We start from the raw sequence: 20627 nt of genomic DNA, 5'->3' as shown, positions 1-20627 counted from the left end.
TGTAGCTTACAAGAAAATGCCCCAAGATGTATCCCTGACTTTCCAAGTTCTTTTGAATCGTAATTGAGCCTGATAAATCTAATTATAATGAGTCAAATTTAGTGATTAAAAAAAAAAAAGATATTTTTCCCCTAGACCTTTTAAAGTGAAGTGTCCGTGAATGTTTCTTACATGATCATACGTCTTTGGTTCTTTTGAATAAACTAACTTTCTAACAATTATACCAAAATAATATACTTTGAAATACAACTTTATTTGCTTGTAATTTGTGAGTCCAATTTCTACTGATTCTATTGTCTAACTTCATGAGACTTTCACTTGTCTTACGAGACAATTAATCTCTTTATCACAACAGAAATTTGTACTGACTTTTAAGAGTGATTTATAATTTTATTAAACAGTGACATTTTGAACATTTTTGTCTCTTCTGCAGCCCATCTTCATTGCCCTTTCCAACCTGTGGACTAGCTTTCAAGATGAAACTGTCTTGATTAGTGTCCTTAGTAATTTAACTACTCATCTTGAGCCATTCCTGGGGGCTCATAACCTGTTCTTTCCTGAGAAAGTGATGCAAGTTCTTCTTGATGGAGTGACTGTGAAAACTGACATGTGTAGAATAAAAGAGCACATAGGTAATAGAAATCATGTATTATTTCCTCTTCCTGTTAAAATTACCTCTAGAATAAAGTCACTCTTTCATTTTAAAATTTTCAGCTCTTATCTTTCTGATAAAGTTTTGAATATCTTTCTTGATTATAAGACTACTAATGTTCATTACAGAAAATGTAGAAAACTGTAAATATATAAACTGAAGAGTTTGCTATCCAGCAATAACCACTGGACCATAAAGAAGGCTGATGCTAAAGAATTAATGCTTTCAAACTGTAGTGTTGGAGAAGACTCTTGAGAGTCCCTCGGACTGCAAGGAGATCCAACCAGTCCATCCGAAAGGAGATCAGTCCTGAACATTCACTGGAAGGACTGATGCTGAAGCTGAAGCTCCAATACTTTGGTCACCTGATGCAAAGAGCTGACCCATTGGAAAAGACCCTGATGCTGAGAAAGATTGAAGGCAAAAGGAGAAAGGGGCAGCAGAGGTTAAGATGGTTAGATTTCATCACCAATTCAATGTACATAAATTTGAGCAAACTCCAGAAGATAGTGAAGGACATGGAAGCCTGGCATGCTGCAGTCCATGGGGTCACAAAGAGTCACACACGACTTAGCGACTGAACAACAATAACCATTCCTGATGTTATTATTAGTGTTTTGGTTAAGAGTGATTTCATGTGCTTATGGGTTTCAGTTGTAGTCTTAGTGATTTTGTTAATTGGTTTGTAGTAGAAAAGGATGTTAATCCTTGCTCTATTTGTGCAAACAAAGCTCCATGTTTTTCAGGGTGCTGTTTGCCATATACCTACCCCAGATTCAGGTGGAAATTTATGAATCAATAAATGTTACTCCTGTAAAATTGAGCTTATTTTAGACCCTTTAAGAGATGCACTGATTCTTATAGGAAGGCTGTCTTTACCAATAAACTTCTTTTTATATTTTTAGCCCCTTCTATAATTTGAGTTAAATACAACTCAAAATTCATAAGAAATGTCAAAATAGAGTTTGGGAATTGAATTGTTGCCTAAAACAGAAAGTTTTTCAAGAAAATGAAATTAAATAGTTTACTCTTTAAATTTCCTCTTCAAATTCTATTTTTTGAAAGCGAAAAATAAAATATAGTGGTAACACTTACTCTTAAACTACTAGAATATGTAAAACCTGAACACTAAATCAGAAAGACTTTAAAACATCCTCCCAGTTAAAGTCTTTCCTACTCATGTCATTTTGTTAAAACAGCATATCTATGCAAATACTAAATGAAATTGAAAAGTTAAAGCCACTTCAGCAGTAGATATTAAATTCAACCATATTGGCAAGATGTGTCATCTCCTACTATAAATCAGAATTGTTTATGCACTAGAACACAATTTGTCAAGTCACTGCTCCAGCGAATTGGGAGACCCAGTGTTCTTCTTAAAAAATTTAATTTATACTTGCCACATCTCATCACTGTTTGAAGCTTTCAGGCACATTAGGGAAAAAAGAGGGAAGAAGGTTTGTTTTTTCTAAAGTATGCATTTACTTCTAGCTGTAGCCACGGGGTCATTTATAGTGTTTACTGTTCGGATACAGAGCCAGAAACAGAAATGCAGGTAGCATTGCAAAAGCAAAGAAGCTCTGGCATCAGTGCTTTGTAAATGCTCATTTTTATTTGTGTAAAAAAAAGTAGCAACGTGAAGAAGACTTTTTATAAGTGTGAAGAACAAAAATTGCACTCCTTGTATCAAAATTAAGTTACTAAGATATCTTTCTGTGACTGTTTCTGCTCATTCTCAACCATTTCAAGAAGGGACAATCCTAGTATATAAGCATCATATTCAAAGTATTTTGCCACCTCGCATATTATGTTACTAAGAGCTACGCTGTCTTGAGCAAAGTTAATTTATTTCTGTTTTAGTCACATAGCAGCCAGTCTCTTCTGCTCATTTACCGCATGAATAAGGTTTCTCTTGTACTCCTCTTTCATTTTAGAAGATAGAGTAAATGTGGCAGATTTCAAAACACTGGAGTGGCTTTTCCCAGAAACAACAGCCAATTTTGATAAATTATTGATTCAGTATCGGGGATTTTGTGCTTACACCTTTGCTACAACAGATGGTCTTCTCCTTCCAGGTACGTCATTGGAAATAATACTGTTCTCCCTTCTCCAATTTTTTTATTTAAATGAAGTGTGCTTATTGTCACTCATTCACTTTGCTAAACTTTATGGAGTCTAATGTTGAACTAGGAAAGGAGCTACAAATATGATCCAAGTGAAGTATTTATCTTTGAAGCGCTTGCAGCATAACCTGATAAACTGACATAAATAAGTTACAATGCAAGTGATAAGTGATGGAATGCAGATAATGAAATATGAGTGCTGCAATGTCATTAAGAGGGGGATGACTCATATGTCAATGAAGGGTTCCAGAAACATTATATGGCATTCCTAAAACATGTCATCTTCCAAAGCGATTACTCAAAAGAGCAACACTAGTGTGACTGATATGTTTATTAAAAAATATTCTTTGTCACTTTATGGCTCTATTCCATTACCATAGATCAGTATTTCTGTATAAGTCAGATCCCACTAAAGAAATGGCCAGTATTTTATCAAGTCAGATTCCCCTAGGAGATGTATGTATTACTAGAGCTTCTCCAAAACAAAGTAAATCAGAAATTGAGAGGAAAATAAATTATTATTCAAAAAGTGCCGTGTGAATTGGAAATAGAATTGTTACAAAGAATTATTGGGATTGTGTGTATGCAGGGTAGAGAACATACACATTGACTCATTTTTTTTTATGGTAGTAGATTTTTTTATTATGGGAGTAATAAAAGGTTTACCTTGGGGAACTGAGAGAATAGTATTCTGAGGTCCCATGAAGGTCACTGATACTGGGGAGAAACCAAACAAGAGTCATGAAGAAGTGAAAAGCAATGGAATGGAGGTGGTTTCTTTCTTCACTGTTCTCTTTTTTCCTTCCCTTTCCTCCCCCCTCCCCAATTTCTCTCTCTCTCTCTCTGTTCACAAATACGAAGGGAAGGGAGTCATGAGATAGACCGAGAGAAACATGGATGCGGGGTAAAGAGAGCAGTACCCCCATGTGGCTGGAAAAGCTATGGGCCAGCACTTGGAGAGCCTGGTTTCTAGTCCCCATTGTCTGTTAGTAAACAGGGTAACTGTGAGCAAATCTTGTGCTTGGGACCTCAGTTTCCAGGTCCAGAAAAGGAGAAGGACCAGTTAGGAAATCTCTCTGGTCCCTTCCAGCTCCCATCAGCTATGATTCTAAGAAAGGGGGAGAATGAGAAAAGTAGACAGACTTGTGGGGCTTTGGGTTTTAGAATCTTTTCTGAATCAGCTAGTCTGGAGACTTTATTTCTGCTTATTCCATTGCTTCTACTTCTACATTGTTTTCTGGGCAGTAGCCACCTACACTGCCTGGGAGGACTGCTATAGGAGTCCCTCCTTCCTCAAGACTGCAGATCACAGGGCTTGAGTCCCCAGGTGATGCTGGGGCTTACCTGACTGAGTCCTTTCAGATGAGATCGTTGACTTTATTGTCTGCCCCTTCTTCCCTTGTGCAATGCTCCAACCCGACTGGCCTTCTTGCTATTCCTGAACATTCCAAGCCCATTTTTCACCTCAAAGCTTTTGCACTGATTATTCCCTCTAATTGGACCACTCTCCTACCACCCCCACATATCTACATACCTTGCTCCCTCATTTTATTCAGCCTTCTCTGTTCACCCAGGTTAAAATATCAATCCCACCCTCCCTCCTTTGACTGTTTAACCTGCTTTATTTACTTATTTGTTTTATGTAGCACTGATCACTCTCTGGCCTATGCTCTATTTATTGATTTGTTTTCACTGTATTCTCAGTGCCAAGAACAGGGTCAATAAATATTTGTTGAATAAGTGAAAGAATGAATAATTAAGAGTGTTACTGTTTCCTATATAATTCCCACAAACTGTGGATACTTATAACCCATGTTTTATGTAGTATCTTTTCATAGTGGGAAATACTTCCTAACATGCAAATGTACATTTTGGGAAAAATGTCTCATTTTTGTAGTTCTTACCGAATTATTTTTAAAACAATGCTTCTAGTAGTTGGTTTGGTTTAAGGAGATTTGAAAAACCTGCTAGATGACTGAGTGGCTTCCCATAGAAAATTTTTAAGCAACTTATATCTGGATAGTGAAATATGTTTAGATAAAATCATAATTTAATGCTTAACAATATGGTGCTTCCCTGGCAGTCCAGTGGTTAAGACTCCACGCTTCCAATGCAGGGGGCATAGTTTCAATCCCTAGTCAAGGAATGAAGATCCTGTGTGTGGCATGGTGTGCCCCCCCACCAAATTAAAAATATAAATTTCTTTTGAATTTTACATAAATATAACTTAACAAAATGTATAACTTAAAACTGCTAGTTGTAACATTTTAGCTAAATAAAGACATGTGATGTGTTAAAAATGGAGTATAAGGGAAGGGTTCTATGAGTGTATTATAAACATAGAATCACTGAGTATTTCCTGTCTAATTTAGTTCCTTTTCTTAATTTTCAGGAAATCCATCAATTGGAATTTTGAAATATAAAGATAAGTATTATACTTTCAATACCAGAGATGCTGCATATTCGTTTGCAGAAAATCCTGAAAATTACATTGGTATAATTAGAGAAAAAGCCAAAAGAAATGCAGAATTGATTCAGCTACTGGAACTTCATCAACAGTTTGAAACCCTTATTCAATATTCTCAGGTAAGCAGGGTTGGCATTTTAAGAATTTATGACATTTAAAAATGTAGTTGATAAGAAAGTTACATTTTGTTTTACAATGCTCCCCAAGTCCAGGCAGGAGACATGGTCAGATGAGGGCCTTTACAGGTTATCTGAAAGGCATTCACATCCAAAGATGGAAACTAAGGAAATCCACAAAGAATAAATGAAAACAAGATAAGGAGTCAAACTCATGAATTAGACTGGAAAAAGTCTAGAAGGACAAGACTGCATTGAGATAAATCATTGAAACTACAGTATTTCCTTGTCTAAAACTGAAGGAGCTCAGTACAGGTAATAGAGTTGATAACTCATGCTCAGAGGTGTGAAATCATTTAACAAGTTTAAATGGCAGTAGTCTGAAAGGCCGCAGAATGAATCTGAAGGTGTGTTTCTGTGTGAGTTGGTGCCTATCCCTTAATTCATTCAACAGACATTTCCTGAACTGCTTGCCATGTGCCAGGCACGATTCTTGGCACAATCAACAAAACAGGTAACAATCCCTGCCTGCAGGAGTTCCCATTCTGCTGTGGTAGATCCTTGTTTTCTTCTTGCCTCTCATTTTCACTGTTCAACTTTTAATTGCTCTGCATCCTCTCTGTTTTAATTTACCCCTTTTAAACTCACTAAAGTAAAACGCTGCAGTACATAATTTATGAATTTTTTTTTATATGTATCAACATTCTAATGATGAAGCAGGTGGGTTTGGGCCTGACTAACTGGGTTGGCAAGGACCCCAGCAGTAACTGGTAGGAGGAAGATGGGGCTGGTGACAGTGAGGCACAGAGGGTGGTCTGAACACTTGGGCAAGGAGACTGAGAACCAGCCAGGGATGACATGGTTGAAAGGGATCTGCAGTTGGCACTCTTGTTCTGACACCCCTCTGCCAGTCTGTTGATGTGACACTCCAGCTGCAGGAAGACAGGGAAAGACTAGACTCAGATAATCACAAAGGTGTGCTGAGTGTGGATATCTTTTCTATTAAAGTCCAATTTCCTCCTATATTCCTGGTTTTCCCTTTCTGTGTATTTAATCCTTCACTAACCTTCACTACCCTTAGATACTGTATTCATAATTTTTACTTGCCATTTACTTGTATTTATATAATATTGTTATCTTTCATCATCTTTTTATCTGCCTAATTATATCATAATGTCATTTTGAAGGCAGAAATTATATCTTATGCTAAATAGTAGACATTTAGTAAATCATCTGTTTCTCGATTTGGGGAAAGAAGTTAATCTATTTGCCCTCCTCTTCTCTAAGACTAGAGTTTCTTAACCCTCTCCACCTGCTCCAGCAGCCTCATTTCCAGCATAATCATAACTTGTTTAGCCTGGAATTATTGAATACTCAATATTTTAATACTGTAGTGAGCTTCTGGGTGCTTTGGCAAAAAAATGAATGTACTCAAGTAAAATGGATAATAATCTGCTGTGTATACATTGTTTAAGATATATTCTAAAGATTTTTTGATACTTTAAACAAATGTGGTTTATACCTAATGCTTAGTAGCTATTCTAAGCTTCAAGCCATTTGCAATAAGGTATTCACTTATGCTTCACATTGTGAAAACTGGAGAGGGGCATTTGATTTGGGAACGAGAGATGGGCATACCAGACCCCCTGACCTGCCTCTTGAGAAACCTGTATGCAGGTCAGGAAGCAACAGTTAGAACTGGAACATGGAAAAACAGACTGGTTCCAAATAGGAAAAGGAGTACGTCAAGGCTGTATATTGTCACCCTGCTTATTTAACTTATATGCAGAGTACATCATGAGAAACGCTGGGCTGGAGGAAGCACAAGCTGGAATCAAGATTGCTGGGAGAAATATCAATAACCTCAGATATGCAGATGACACTCTTATGGCAGAAAGTGAAGAAGACCTAAAGAGCTTCTTGATGAAAGTGAAAGAGGAGAGTGAAAAAGTTGGCTTAAAGCTCAACGTTCAGAAAACTAAGATCATGGCATCCGGTCCCATCACTTCATGGCAGATAGATGGGCAAACAGTGGAAACAGTGGCTGACTTTATTTTTCTGGGCTCCAAAATCACTGCAGATGGTGACTGCAGCCATGAAATTAAAAGACGCTTACTCCTTGGAAGAAAAGTTATGACCAACTTAGACAGCATATTAAAAAACAGAGACATTACTTTGCCAACAAAGGTCCATCTAGTCAAGGCTATGGTTTTTCCAGTGGTCATGTATGAATGTGAGAGTTGGACTATAAAGAGAGCTGAGCACCGAAGAATTGATGCTTTTGAACTGTGGTGTTGGAGAAGACTCTTGAGAGTCCCTTGGACTGCAAAGAGATCCAACCAGTCCACCCTAAAGGAGATCAATCCTGGGAGTTCATTGGAAGGACTGATGTTGAAGCTGAAACTCCAATACTTTGGCCACCTCATGCGAAGAGCTGACTCATTTGAAAAGACCCTGATGCTGGGAAAGATTGAGGGCACTAGGAGAAGGGGATGACAGAGGATGAGATGGCTGGATGGCATCATTGACTCGATGGACGTGGGTTTGGGTGGAGTCTGGGAGTTGGTGATGGACAGGGAGGCCTGGTGTGCTGCAGTCCATGGGGTCGCAAAGAGTCAGATACGACTGAGTGACTGAACTGAACTGATGTTATGTTTTCTCCTTTCAAAATATACCTCTTACATTCAGTTCATAAAATCAGGCACAAATCCACAATGCCTAGGAAATTACATTTGGCTCACTTTAATTATGAGCTTTTCTTTTTTTTTCTTTGCTGCTATTTGCAATTATGTTTCATATTCTTGTTTTCCTAATGTTTTGTTAATCTTAGCTAAATATTTTAGTTATCTGTAAAATAATGGTTTTTTTTTAAGAAATACTAATTATAAAACTCTATTTCTTTAGATGAAAGAGGTTGACAAATGTTATATAAAACCAATTACAAAATGTGAAACAGGCACTCAGACGGATACGCACTTGTTGCCACCAACAATTGTGAGATCATATGAGTGGAATGAATGGGAATTAAGAAGAAAAGCTATAAAATTGGTTTGTAACAATATTATCTTCTAAAGTATTTATAGTTGGAGAATTTTGAAGAATTTTAATCTGTTGTTATTCATAGAGTTGGTATGCTAAATTATTTAGATGAAATAGTGAGTTGTACAGTTTTTTCGCTAAAATAAAAATAATTAGCATAATTTATAATTTTCCAGCTTTACGACATTATCTTCTAGTATTAAGCATATGTAGAAATATAAAAGTATGAAGCTGCTCTCAAATTTTACCACTCAGTAACTATAACAGTAATAGTTGCTATCCTTCTGTCTCTCTGTTGTTCAATATAATGGTTTTAATCTATTGTGTCAACCTATAGGGTGCTAGTATTTAAAGCCCTCCAGCTTCTTCTAATCATTTAAAGCATACTCTTCTCCTTTTTGGACTTCTTGAGAAGCAGAATGCTACCTCTATTATATCACAGATACATTCTCCTCTTATTGTCAACTTGTTCTTTCCAGACACAGGACTGTCCTTCTGATTCTTAGATCTTAATCACAGCAGGTACCTACCCTTGAGGGCTTCCCAGGTGGTGCTAGTGCTAAAGAACCCGCCTGCCGATGCAGGAGACGTAAGAGACGCAGGTTCAATCCCTAGGTCGGAAAGATCCCCTGGAGGAAGGCATGGCAACCCACTCCAGGATTCTTGCCTGAAGAATCCCTTGGACAGAGGATCCTGGAGGGCTATAGTCCATGGGGTTGCAAAGAGTAGGACATGACTGAAGTGACTTAGTACTCAGGCATGCACCTACCCTTGAAGTTTGTCTTTAAAACTTTCATCCTTCTGTGACTCAGTGGAATTCCCTCCACTCATCCTTTTTATGGTATCTTGTCATTTTAAACAGCAAATACAGTGTGAAGGAACAGACTCTTTTTTATCTGTAGCCTTTTCTCAGTATATTTTATCCATCTCTTTAACTGAAATCAGGTATGGAAATAAATGAAGACTACTCATATGAGAACAGAGGCTATTTATTTAAAGATTTCTGTATCCAGGGAGTAAGTCACCATCACTTGTGTTGGGCAGGGACTCAGAGTTGGGGAGAGGAGTGAAAAAGTTTTATAGTGAAAAAGGGGGAGGCTTGGGTATTCCTCTGATTGGAGGATGTTGACAGGAAACTCAGTTCAGTTCAGTCGCTCAGTCATTTCTGACGCTTTGCAACCCCATGGACTGCAGCATGCCAGTCTTCCCTGTCCATCATCAACTCCCAGAGCTTGCTCCAACTCTTGTCCATCAAGTTGGTGATGCCATCCAACCTTCTCATCCTCTGTTGTCCCCTACTCTTCCTGCCTTCAATCTTTCTCAGCATCAGGGTCTTTACAAATGAATCAGTTCTTCACATAAAGTGGCCAAAGTACTGGAGTTTCAGCTTCAGCATCAGTCCTTCCAATGAATATTCAGGACTGGTTTCCTTTAGGATTGACTGGTTGGATCTTCTTGCAGTCCAAGGGACAGGAAACTATAGGCAGGCTAACTAGAGGTGGGCTAACTAGCAACAGGGCATCTTATGTGATTGACTTAGTGAGCATTTTAGGCTTTCTCTGATTGGTTCAGAGTTGGAAGGGGAGGCAGCCAAAAAAATAGGGCTGTTCTGAGCTGATTGCTATAGCTACTGAGGTTGTGGTTTATCTTCTGAGACTGGTTGCTGCAGAGGTTGTAGGTTAGAGTTCTATTTCATATAAGGTCCAGCCTATGTCTGTTTGTGTATTCAGTCTCTCTTGTCACTAACTATATCAATTCCCTTGCTATCTTCTCTGGTGGCAACTTTTCAGCCCCTGATTTCTCGAGATGAGAAAGCTTCAGCGTCCTGGTGTATCTTCCAATCATCGTCCCATTAGCATTCTCACCAGTTACTCTTTTGTAGTTCTTGAAGCTCCCATTTCCTGTATTCTTTTCTATTATCTATTAGACTTGCACAAAGTCATGAGATGTGTACTGGGTAGCTTACATACCCTGCTGCTTTGTTCTTCAGGAACTAATAGTCGAGCAAGTGACATTGATACACTTCTGTTAAGTGGTTTAACAGAAGTGAAATAAAAATTCTATCCCACTGACATAGGTGACATATTAAGTTGGCCTTGAGATACAGATAGGCAATGGAGAAGAGAGGAGTGATGGTTGGACTGACCGTGAGAAGTAAATGTTAGATCTGGGCTGGAAATTTAAAAAGAGAATGGAGTGTTCAGTGGGGCGGAACTTTGTACTGACTGGACCCTCTCTTCTCATTCTTCAACTTCATTCTGATTCCCCCTTAGACCAAATTACCCCCTAGATTTGCAGCATGTTGAATGCCAGCTCCCCATATATTACCCAGTACAACTTGTTGATAAGACAAAACTGAGTATATGGCTTACAGTGATAAGGGAAACCACCCCTTCAGCAGAGCTTTGCAGTGTCTTGGAGTGGGGAAGAGCAAGGTCAGGATTTATTGAGACTTTGAAGTTTAGTTGAAGGTAGGTGTTCCAATGCCTGGGATCAATCATGGGATGGATTGGGGGCTTGAATTGGGTTGGGTAAAGATCATGAAAAAGCAGTCCAGGATTGATGGAAATAAGCAAGGTGAATCTGAAGGCAACTGATAAAAAGAGTCCTAGGGTTTCTTCTCTGTGTTAATGCTTACTACTGAAGAGTTTATGCATCTTTCAGGATGCTCTGTAATGAAGTCAAGTGATTTGCTTTGGCAAGAGACTCTCAGAATAATAAAATCATGCTAATGAAGACATAGGAATAGTAAAGCCCTACTAATGTAGGCAATAAGTTATGTGCAGGAGAAGTAGTTCTCTATCATCTGCAGCATCTCAAACTCTGAAATATTTCCTCTAATTCTAGGTCTTGCCTTCTTAACTCACATGTTCTAATCCCTTCTGAGTTTTTTCCTGGGGCTTCACCACAGCTTCAGTAAAACCCTTATTCTCCTTATATAAAGCTTATATAAAGCTCTTCTTGCTTCCCAGCTGGAGTAATCTGTTTAACCTCATGTTTACTAGTAATCTGTAAAAGGAGTAAGCAAAATGTAGAATAATATAAAATATTATTTGGAAACATCTGAGCATTTCAAATTAAGTGTTGGGTGAAGCCCATTTAAGTAAGACAATGGAAATCTTAAAATTTTTGCCTTTTAAACAAATAAACCAAGAATGGTGGGGAAAAAAATCCAAGTGGTATGATTCTGAAAGTATAATAATGAATTGAGCTCACTGTACATTTGAATCTGTATGTTTTTCTCTTTAGGTTTTTATGTCCATTTTCATTTATCTATTTTCCTACTTCTCAGCAAAGGGTATTTATTTTCTAATATGCTCTAAATTGTCTAATATTTTAATGTTTTGTAGAAACATGCTGTGTTGTAGGACTAATTTCCTTGTGGATGGAGAGGAGGGAAAAAAGGACAGATATTAGCTATTACCTTAGAGTAAAAAGCAGATATTAACTAGTATCTTAGAGTATTTTATTTGTTCTTTAGAGGAATGTTCATTCCAGTGTAATTCTCTTTCTCCTTAGGCCAATTTGCGTCGGAAAGTTACTCACTCGGTACAGACTGATCATAGCCACATGAGAAGAGAAAACTATTCCCAGGTGTACCCTTCAAAGGATGTTGGTACACAGTCCATGAGGGAGGGCAGCAGCCGAGTGCCCCGGCCCCAGATTTACATAGCTGGTCTCCGCGGGGGCCAAACTAAGACCACCCATGGAGTCAAGGTGAACTTAACTAGAGCGGTTGATGAAACCTAGTTAGAGGCCGAGTTTTTAATGTTGATACCACTAACTTATGAACAGTGGCAAATATTTAAGAGTATGTTTGCATCTGTGAAAATTCACTGATTTTGGGGGTCTGGTGCCTTCATTGGTGGTATGACTGTTTTGGGATTCTCATTTATATGCACTGTCAAACTCCTACAAAAAAGGCAACATTGTTTTCTGTAATACATTTTTCATTCTATTAAAATTGAAAAGTAAAACTCTGTCCATTCCTCTTTGACTTCTAAGAAAACGTTTGGCAGCATCGAGACTGAAATTATTAGATATTAATATGTTAAAATATGATTAGATATTTATATATATAAGATTATTATGCTTGGGATGGAAATTTATTTCAATAACTTTTTATACATTAATATCAGATTATTATGCCTGGGATAGAAGTTTATTTCTAAAATCACACTTAATGTTGAACATTAAAAATTTAAAATGTAATTAACAGTTTCAGCTTCATTAGCTATCCAATGTAACATGAATTAAATTGGTATAAGACTTCATTAATTTGGAACAGTTAGAACAAAGGCCCACATGATGTTTTTATTTTTATATATTTATCCCAACTGAGGTCTTGATTTTAATACTTCAGTATTCCTTTACTCAGATTATCTGTTTATCTTTTATCTAGCTCAAATTTGTTGAACACTTCTTCATTTTTTTTTAACCTCTCATGTCTCTTTTCTAATTGTAAAATTGTAATAGTACTTAAAATGTAATCTTAAATCATAATGGTGACCACATGATGTCTTTTAAAATCTGGAAATTTTACATGGAGTCTGGCTTCTGGCCCCTTGAAAAGACCGGAATATCTGGCAGCACTCGGTCAGCCTTCTGTAAGTAGTGGCTATGCCCTTTCGTAGGGCAGGTGCATCTGGTTGCAATGTAAGGCAGCAGGTGCAACTCCCGCTGCCTTACGGGGCTCCCACTTCACTCCTTTGCTCTGTTTGCCTGCCTCCACAGGCAGCTGTGTTTCAGGCCCCTGTGAATTACAGACAGCTGAATTTTAGAGCCGTTGTTTTGTTACTGCCTTGCTGCTGCTGCTGCTGAATCGCTTCTGTTGTGTCTGACTTTGTGCGACCCCATAGGTGGCAGCCCACCAGGCTCCACCGTCCCTGGGATTCTCCAGGCAAGAACACTGGAGTGGTTTGCCATTTCCATCTCCAATGCATGAAAGTGAAAAGTGAAAGTGAAGTCACTCAGTCATCTCTGACTCTTTGTGAGCCCATGGACTGCAGCCTACCAGGCTCCTCCATCCATGGGATTTTCCAGGCAAGAGTACTGGAGTGGGTTGCCATTGCCTTCTCTGTTACTGCCTTACATACTCCCAATACACATGGATGGATAATGAAGACTCTCAGATGGAGGGGCTGTTAAAACTTGCCTCGGCAGCTGGGGGTTCATTTATATTTAGTACATTTTTTTGATTTAGGTAACTCTTAATAAGGGGTTTGTATAGTTTGTTTTCTATATAGGTTAAATGTTACTTTTATTAATAGCATGATATGCTTCAAAATCCATTTTCCACATATATTGTAGAGGTAAACTTCAAAAAACAGATCTACTTCTAAGTTGTCATGATTTTCATACCTATAGTTTAATTTTTTAATTGAAATATAGTTGATTTACAATGTTAAGCAAAGGGATTCACTTATATTTTTTTTATATTCTTTTCCGTTATGGTTTATCACAAGATACTGAATTTAGTTCCCTCTGTTATACAGTAGGACCTTGTTGTTTATTATATCTGTAATTTAAAAGTGATGTTAAAGATAGGTTAGCTGGCTGTTGAGGCAAAAAACCTGGGGGTAAGAGTGGGGGTGGGAGGGCTCTGTCCTTGAAGATGGTGGGATGGTTAAAGATAGTACTAAACTTTATAAATTCAGGAATTTGATTTTACCTTTTTCTAATCTACCCTCTTTTGATCTTACAAGATTCCTAAACACAGAAAAGAATGGCCGATAAACCACAATTTAGGGTTCTGAAGTTAGGGCTGAAAGTAGAATTGCCAAGCAAATAAAAACACGAAATACAATTTGAAAAGCTAATATCAGAAAGTCATCTGGTAAGAGTAAAAGAATCAGAATAAAGGGAGCTAGGTCACACGGTCAACTCGTCTTCTTGCAGGCCTCTCTAAAGATTTCTAACCGTATGTTGGACCCAGTGTCATTTGGTCAATACCATCTCAGCAGGTCATACCCTGAATTCATTTTCTCTACCAAACTTGTTTCTCACTCTGTATTTCCTTCTGTGGTCAAAGGCATCACCACCTACTCAGCAGCATAAATTGCAAACTTCTGGACTGTCTCCCACAGCCCCTACATTTAACTAGTCATTGCACCCCATTGATTTGGCTTCAGCTGCCTTTGAAATCTGTGTTTTCCTATCCTTACTGCTGTTGTCACAATTTAGGATTTAGTCCTATTGCCTGATTCACCAGCATAATTTTTGTAACATATGAATCTGATCAGATCACCTGGCTCCCTCCCCACCAACCCTCACTCCCTTTACTTAAAAAGACACTTTTTTCATTATCTAGGGGATAAAGTAAAAATTCCTTAACACATGTGAGATTTTTCAAAATATATCCCTTTATCTTTCAGTTGCATTTTCTGCCTCCATGCTCTCTGTAGGCAGAGTCCAAACTGTCTGAATATATTAGAGTCTTTAATATACCTTTGTCCCCTGGAATAGACTCCACAGACAAGCCATAGGAAATGTTGGTCCCCATGAAATCTGTTCATCAGTTCAGTTCAGTTGCTCAGTAGTGTCCAACTCTGCAACCCCATGGACTGCAGCACGCCAGGCCTCCCTGTCCATCACTAACTCCCAGAGTTTACTCAAACTCATGTCCATTGAGTTGGTGTTGTCACCCAACAATCTCATCCTCTGTCGTCCCCTTCCCCTCCTGCCTTCAATCTTTCCCAGCATCAGGGTCTTTTCAAATGAGTCAGTTCTTCACATCAGGTGGCCAAAGTATTAGGAGTTTCAGCTTCAGCATCAGTCCTTCCAATGAACATTCAGGACTGATTTCCTTTAGGATGGACTGGTTGGATCTCCTTGCTGTCCAAGAGACTCTCAAGAGTCTTCTCCAACACCATAGTTCAAAAGCATCAATTCTTCGGCACTCAACTTTCTTTATAGTTCAACTGTCACATCCATATGTGTCTACTGGAAAAACTATAGCTTTGACTGGATGGACCTTTGTTGGCAAAGTAATGTCTCTGCTTTTTAATATGCTGTCTAGGTTGGTCATAACTTTTCCAAGGAGCATGCATCTTTTAATTTCATGGCTGCAGTCACCATCTGCAGTGATTTTGGAGCCCCCACAAATAGAGTCTGCCACTGTCTCCCCATCTATTTGCCATGAAGTTGCCATGATCTTTTACTTTCATCAAGAGGTTCTTTAGTTCTTCTTCACTTTCTGCTATAAGGGTGCTGTCATCTGCATATCTGAGGTTATTGACATTTCCCCTGGCAATCTTGACTCCAGCTTGTGCTTCATCCAGTCCAGCATTTCTCATGCTGTACTCTGCATATAAGTTAAATAATCAGAGTGACAGTATACAGCCTTGATGTACTCCTTTCCTGATTTGGAACCTGTCTGTTGTTCCACGTCCAGTTCTAACTGTTGTTTCTTGACCTGCATACAGATTTCTCAGGAGGCAGGTCGGATGGTCTGGTATTCCCATCTTTTGAAGAATTTTCCACAGTTTGTTGTGATCCACACAGTCAAAGGCTTTGACATAGTCAATAAAGCAGAAATAGATGTTTTTCTGGAACTCTTGCTTTTTCGATGATCCAGCAGTTGTTGGCAATTTGATCTCTGGGTCCTCTGCCTTTCTAAATCCAGCTTGAACATCTGTTCATCAGATTTCATTTTTTCAGTGAAGGTTTTCCCCACCACCTTTGAGAGAATTAATTTTTCTTCCTTTGGGTTTTCACAGGAGTTTATACATACTTTTACTATAATAGGGCTTGAAGTAAAAAGGTCTATATGTGTGTCCCTCTGTATTCTCCCTGTTAGACTATGCATTTCTTGAGATCTGAGTTGTGCTTGAGCCATTTTTACATCCCTAGTATTTTTACTGCATCTTGTTGGATGAATGAGTTCTTTAAAAACAGAATGAAAGAAAGGACAGACTGGAAGCAGGGTATTGGTTGAATGATTATTTACTAGTCAAGGTGTTAGTTCAGTGGTAAAGGAGTTATTGGAAAATAAAAGGAAGAAAAACAGAGAGGAAAAAGAAGATCATCTTTGGGGAAGTTGGTGGAAAATAAAGTTGGATGAGCAGGGTTGGTATAGATTTTGGATAACTCTGAAAGACAGAGTAATGTGTTGCCTTTCTGTAGTACGATATTAAACAAAACAACAAAAAACTGTGGCTGATCCTGGAACAGAAGATCCACTGAGAGAGAGAGATGCTGGAATTGGTGAGATGGAGAAAAGTGAAAGTGAGAGTCGCTCAGTCGTGTCCTAATCTTTGTGACCCCATGGACTATATAGTCCATGGAATTCTCCAGGCCAGAATACTGGAGTGGGTAACCTTTCCCTTCTGCAGGGCATCTTTCCAACCCAGGGATCAAACACAGTTCTCCCACATTGCAGGTGGATTCTTTACCAGCTAAGCCACAAGGATGAGATGGAGAGGAAGCTGTTAACAAGGGTTAGGGCATTGTGGTAATGGATGACAGGAAGGGACAAATGTGAGATTTAAGGAAGGGGATCTAACAGCCCAGGAAAGGGAAGGGAAAGTCAAAGTTTCTACCCTGGGAAACAGGATGATTTGAGAAGGGGAACTGGTTGGTCAAAAAAGATAATATGTTCAGTACTAGAAAGTTTTTAATTTAAGAAATGACAAAGAAAGAAAAGCAGAGGTGACTAGAATTTGATCTGGAGAAGGGTAGTTTGGGGGATCATCCCCAATGAATGGGAATGGAATGAGGAGGAAGAGAGAAGACAGAGAAGCAGTCAGAAGAGTAGGAAAAAATGTAAAGCAATCTCTGTGATCACGGAAGTAAGGTCTAGGTCTTCTACTTATTATTAGTTGTGTTATCTGATCCCTGCTGAGTTTCTTCATCATCAAAATTGGGATAATGGTTCCCAACTCATTGGCTTGTCTGAAGAGGATTAAACCAGTTCAGTTCAGTTGCTTACTCGTTTCTGACTCTTTGTAACCCCATGGACTGCAGCACACCAGGCCTCCCTGTCTATCACCAACTCCTGGAGTTTACTCAAACTCATGTCCATTGAGTCGGTGATGCCATCCAACCATCTCATCCTCTGTCGTCCCCTTCTTCTCCTGCCCCCAATCCTTCCCAGTGTCAGGGTCTTTTCAAATGCGTTAGTTCTTCACATCGGAGAAGGCAATGGCACCCCACTCCAGTACTCTTGCCTGGAGAATCCCTGGGACGGCGGAGCCTGGTGGGCTGCCGTCTATGGGGTCGCACAGAGTCGGACACGACTGAAGCGACTTATCATAGCATAGCATAGCATAGTTCTTCACATCAGGTGGCCAAAGTATTGGAATTTCAGCTTCAGCATCAGTCCTTCCAGTGAACATTCAGGACTGATTTCCTTTAGGATGGACTGGTTGGATCTCCTTGCAGTCCAAGGGACCCTCAAGAGTCTTCTCCAGCACCACAGTTCAAAATCATCAGTTCTTTGGCACTCAACTTCTTTATAGTCCAACTCTCACATCCATACATGACTATTGGAAAAACCATAGCTTTGACTAGATGGACCTTTGTTGGCAAAGTAATGTCTCTGCTTTTTAATATGCTGGGTTAGTCATAACTTTTCTTCCAAGGAGCAAGCATCTTTTAATTTCATGGCTGCAGTCACCATCTGCAGTGATTTTGGGGCCCAAAATAAAGTATGTCACTGGTTTACATTGTTTCTCCATCTATTTGTCATGAAGTGATGGGACCATGATCTTAGTTTTCTGACCAGTTAGTTAACATGTGTAAAGCATTTGTCTGGTAAGTGCCTTGTTAATGTCAGCCAAGAGAGAGGGGATCCCCCAGTGTTTTATTTCTGCTGCACTCCCACCCTCATTTTTCCTGGTTTCTGTTTTCTAGATCTCAGTACCTAGAATAATGCTTGGCACATTAGGACTTTCCGTAAATGTCTGATGAACAAACACATGAGGATGAAGAATGGAGTTGGCAACTGCCAAGCTGTTTTAACAGTGTTGGCTTGAGTTGAAATAAGATTGCAGCCTGCGAAGCAGAAAATTGTAGAACTAAGTACAGACTACTTATCAGTGAGTGAGTGGCAGGAAAAGAGAAATGGGATTATGCTAACTAAAAATGGAAGCAGAGGCAAGGGAGAGTTAAGCTCAAATAAGAAATGTTTAACCTGGGGTGAGGGGACGAGGGGATGAGGGGGTGAGGTGAGAGAGAGGTCCAAGAGGGAGGGGATATATGTAGGCATATGGCTGATTTACTTCATTGTACAGCAGAAACTGAGACAACATTGTAAAGCCATTATATTCTAATAAAAAGAAAAAATAAAATTTATTAACTTAAAAAAAGAAATATTTAGATACGATTATTACTCATTTAACTCTTTCGGTTCAGACACTGAATTTTACCTTGTGTCTCTGTATTTTTAAAACAAATTTTCTCAGTTCTAAGATGCAGCAATCCTTCTGGTTTGTCTTTAGTAATTTTATACCACAAGAAAGAGTTGTTTTAAAATCACAGTGAAAGTGAAAGTCGTTCAGTTGTGTCCGACTCTTTGCGATCCCAAGGACTATACAGTCCATGGAATTCTCCAGGCCAGAATACTGCAGTGGGTAGCCTTTCCCTTCTCCAGAAGATCTTCCCAACCCAGGGATGGAACACAGGTCTCAGATTAGTTTGGGATTTTTTTAAATAGAAGAATGAGAGTAATATGCTTAATCTGCATTTGTCTACACAGTTCTTTAATAGTTTACTGTACTTTAAACCGTGCCACTTTAAATAATCTATTGTACAAATACCATACTTGAATTGAGCTACAATCTCCTTAAGCCTTTTGGTATTTGCTTCCTGCACAGTCTTTTTGTTTAATGAAGTTCACACTTTTACTTTGTTACTAATGGAGATAGTAGTGGGCTTCCTTTCATAAAATTCATTGAGACTAGGGCAGCTCTGATACCTAAGCAGAGATAGAAGAGACAGGGTATCTAGACAAATACTGCAGTGTGATAGTGACAATCAGAAAAGTCACTGGGGTCTCAGATGGAAAGAGCAACAGCTGCTGTAAGGTTGTTTCATCATCAGGCAAATGAGCTTATGGCTCACATGATGGAGATGTCTGCTCCTTGCTCTAACCAAGGTTTGTATAGAAAACTAGACATACATAAAAGAAACACATTGAACTGATACTTGTCCTGGAAGACAGGATAATTCGAAATGAGAAAGTAAAAATTACCTTAAACTAAGAATGTAAATATCTGCTTGGCCATTCACTGGGCTGAGATGAGAAACACAAAAATCCCAGCTTCAAAGTTAACAGAAAATAACATCTCTCTCAAGGATAGGCTACAATTGTACAGTATAATAACAACCCCCTTTTTTGAGTGTCTACTTTCTAATCCACTGAAAGGTTTTGAAATCATACACTACTAAGAACCCTGCTGTAGAAATTGTGTCAGTAACAATGAAACACTCTATTCTTGCTTGAAGGATTTAAGTCACTTTGATCCAAAGACGTGGCCTCAGTTTCCAACCTAGTTCCAAAGGCTTCATTTAAGGGACTCCTGAGTGTAACAGTCAACATATACAGTAAGTTTGGAGTTTCCAAGAAACAGGATCCTGAGACTATTCGGATCTGATGTTGAGTTTTTCACAAACAGCCCTGCTTTGAATCTAACAAACTACTGCTTCTTTTTAAATTTCACCCACTCCAGTATTCATGTCTAGAAAATCCCATGGACAGAGGAGCCTGGCGGGCTATAGTTCATGCGGTTACAAAGACTGGACATGATTGAGCAAACATACACAGTAAGTCCACCCTTCCCCCAGATTCTGTAACTCTGTCTTTTCCTTTGTTTCCCGAGACCTCCCACAGTTATTCTGATGTGTAGTCTCCTTCACTGGAATGGACCAATCATCCTGACGCTATCTGACTCTAGGTTTGTCCCTGGTTGGTTTTGGGCTGATCAGGTTAGGACAAGAGGCATCAGAATCTAGTCAAGGCTAATGGTAATGGAGCAGAAAGTCTTTGCAGGCAATGAAAATTTTAAGAAGGAAAATTTACATTATGTGAATCAGAAATGCCACAAAACTAGCTCTAAAACATTTTACCCACCACCCTAATTATGATCAGTGTGTATGTGTGTAATACTCTTCTCCCCCAGAAGGAACCATAGTTTCTTGAAGTGTAGTTGATTTCTGGCTTAGAAGAGAGAAAAATCAAGATTGGCCTGGAACCTGGGAACTCGTTGCCAGAAATAAAAAACGTTTCAAAA

At 38.8% G+C, this 20627-nt stretch overlaps 1 protein-coding gene across 8 annotated transcripts in view; it reads left to right on the top strand.

Moving 5' to 3' along the window:
• The window catches only part of CFAP206 (cilia and flagella associated protein 206), a 36095-nt gene extending 23721 nt beyond the window's left edge, over nt 1–12374 (top strand). For 4 of the 8 annotated variants that reach the window (XM_081528618.1, XM_081528616.1, XM_081528617.1 and 1 more), the window contains 5 exons: nt 434–632; nt 2587–2727; nt 5168–5361; nt 8263–8406; nt 11917–12374. In XM_081528618.1, the coding sequence (XP_081384744.1) occupies nt 434–632; nt 2587–2727; nt 5168–5361; nt 8263–8406; nt 11917–12147 (909 nt within the window). In that variant the 3' untranslated portion in view covers nt 12148–12374. Of the gene's footprint in view, nt 1–433; nt 633–2586; nt 2728–5167; nt 5362–8262; nt 8432–11895 lie in introns of all 8 variants that reach the window. The other 4 variants (XM_081528621.1, XM_081528623.1, XM_081528619.1 and 1 more) reach the window with 2 other exon arrangements.
• The last annotated feature ends 8253 nt before the right edge of the window (nt 12375–20627 follow it).

Source organism: Giraffa tippelskirchi, chromosome 9 (assembly GCF_054371585.1).
Source record: "Giraffa tippelskirchi isolate mGirTip1 chromosome 9, T2T-mGirTip1v1.2.pri, whole genome shotgun sequence".
NCBI lineage: Eukaryota > Metazoa > Chordata > Mammalia > Artiodactyla > Giraffidae > Giraffa > Giraffa tippelskirchi.
Note: the sequence above shows the minus strand (reverse complement) of the source record. Positions and strands in the feature narration are given on the sequence as shown.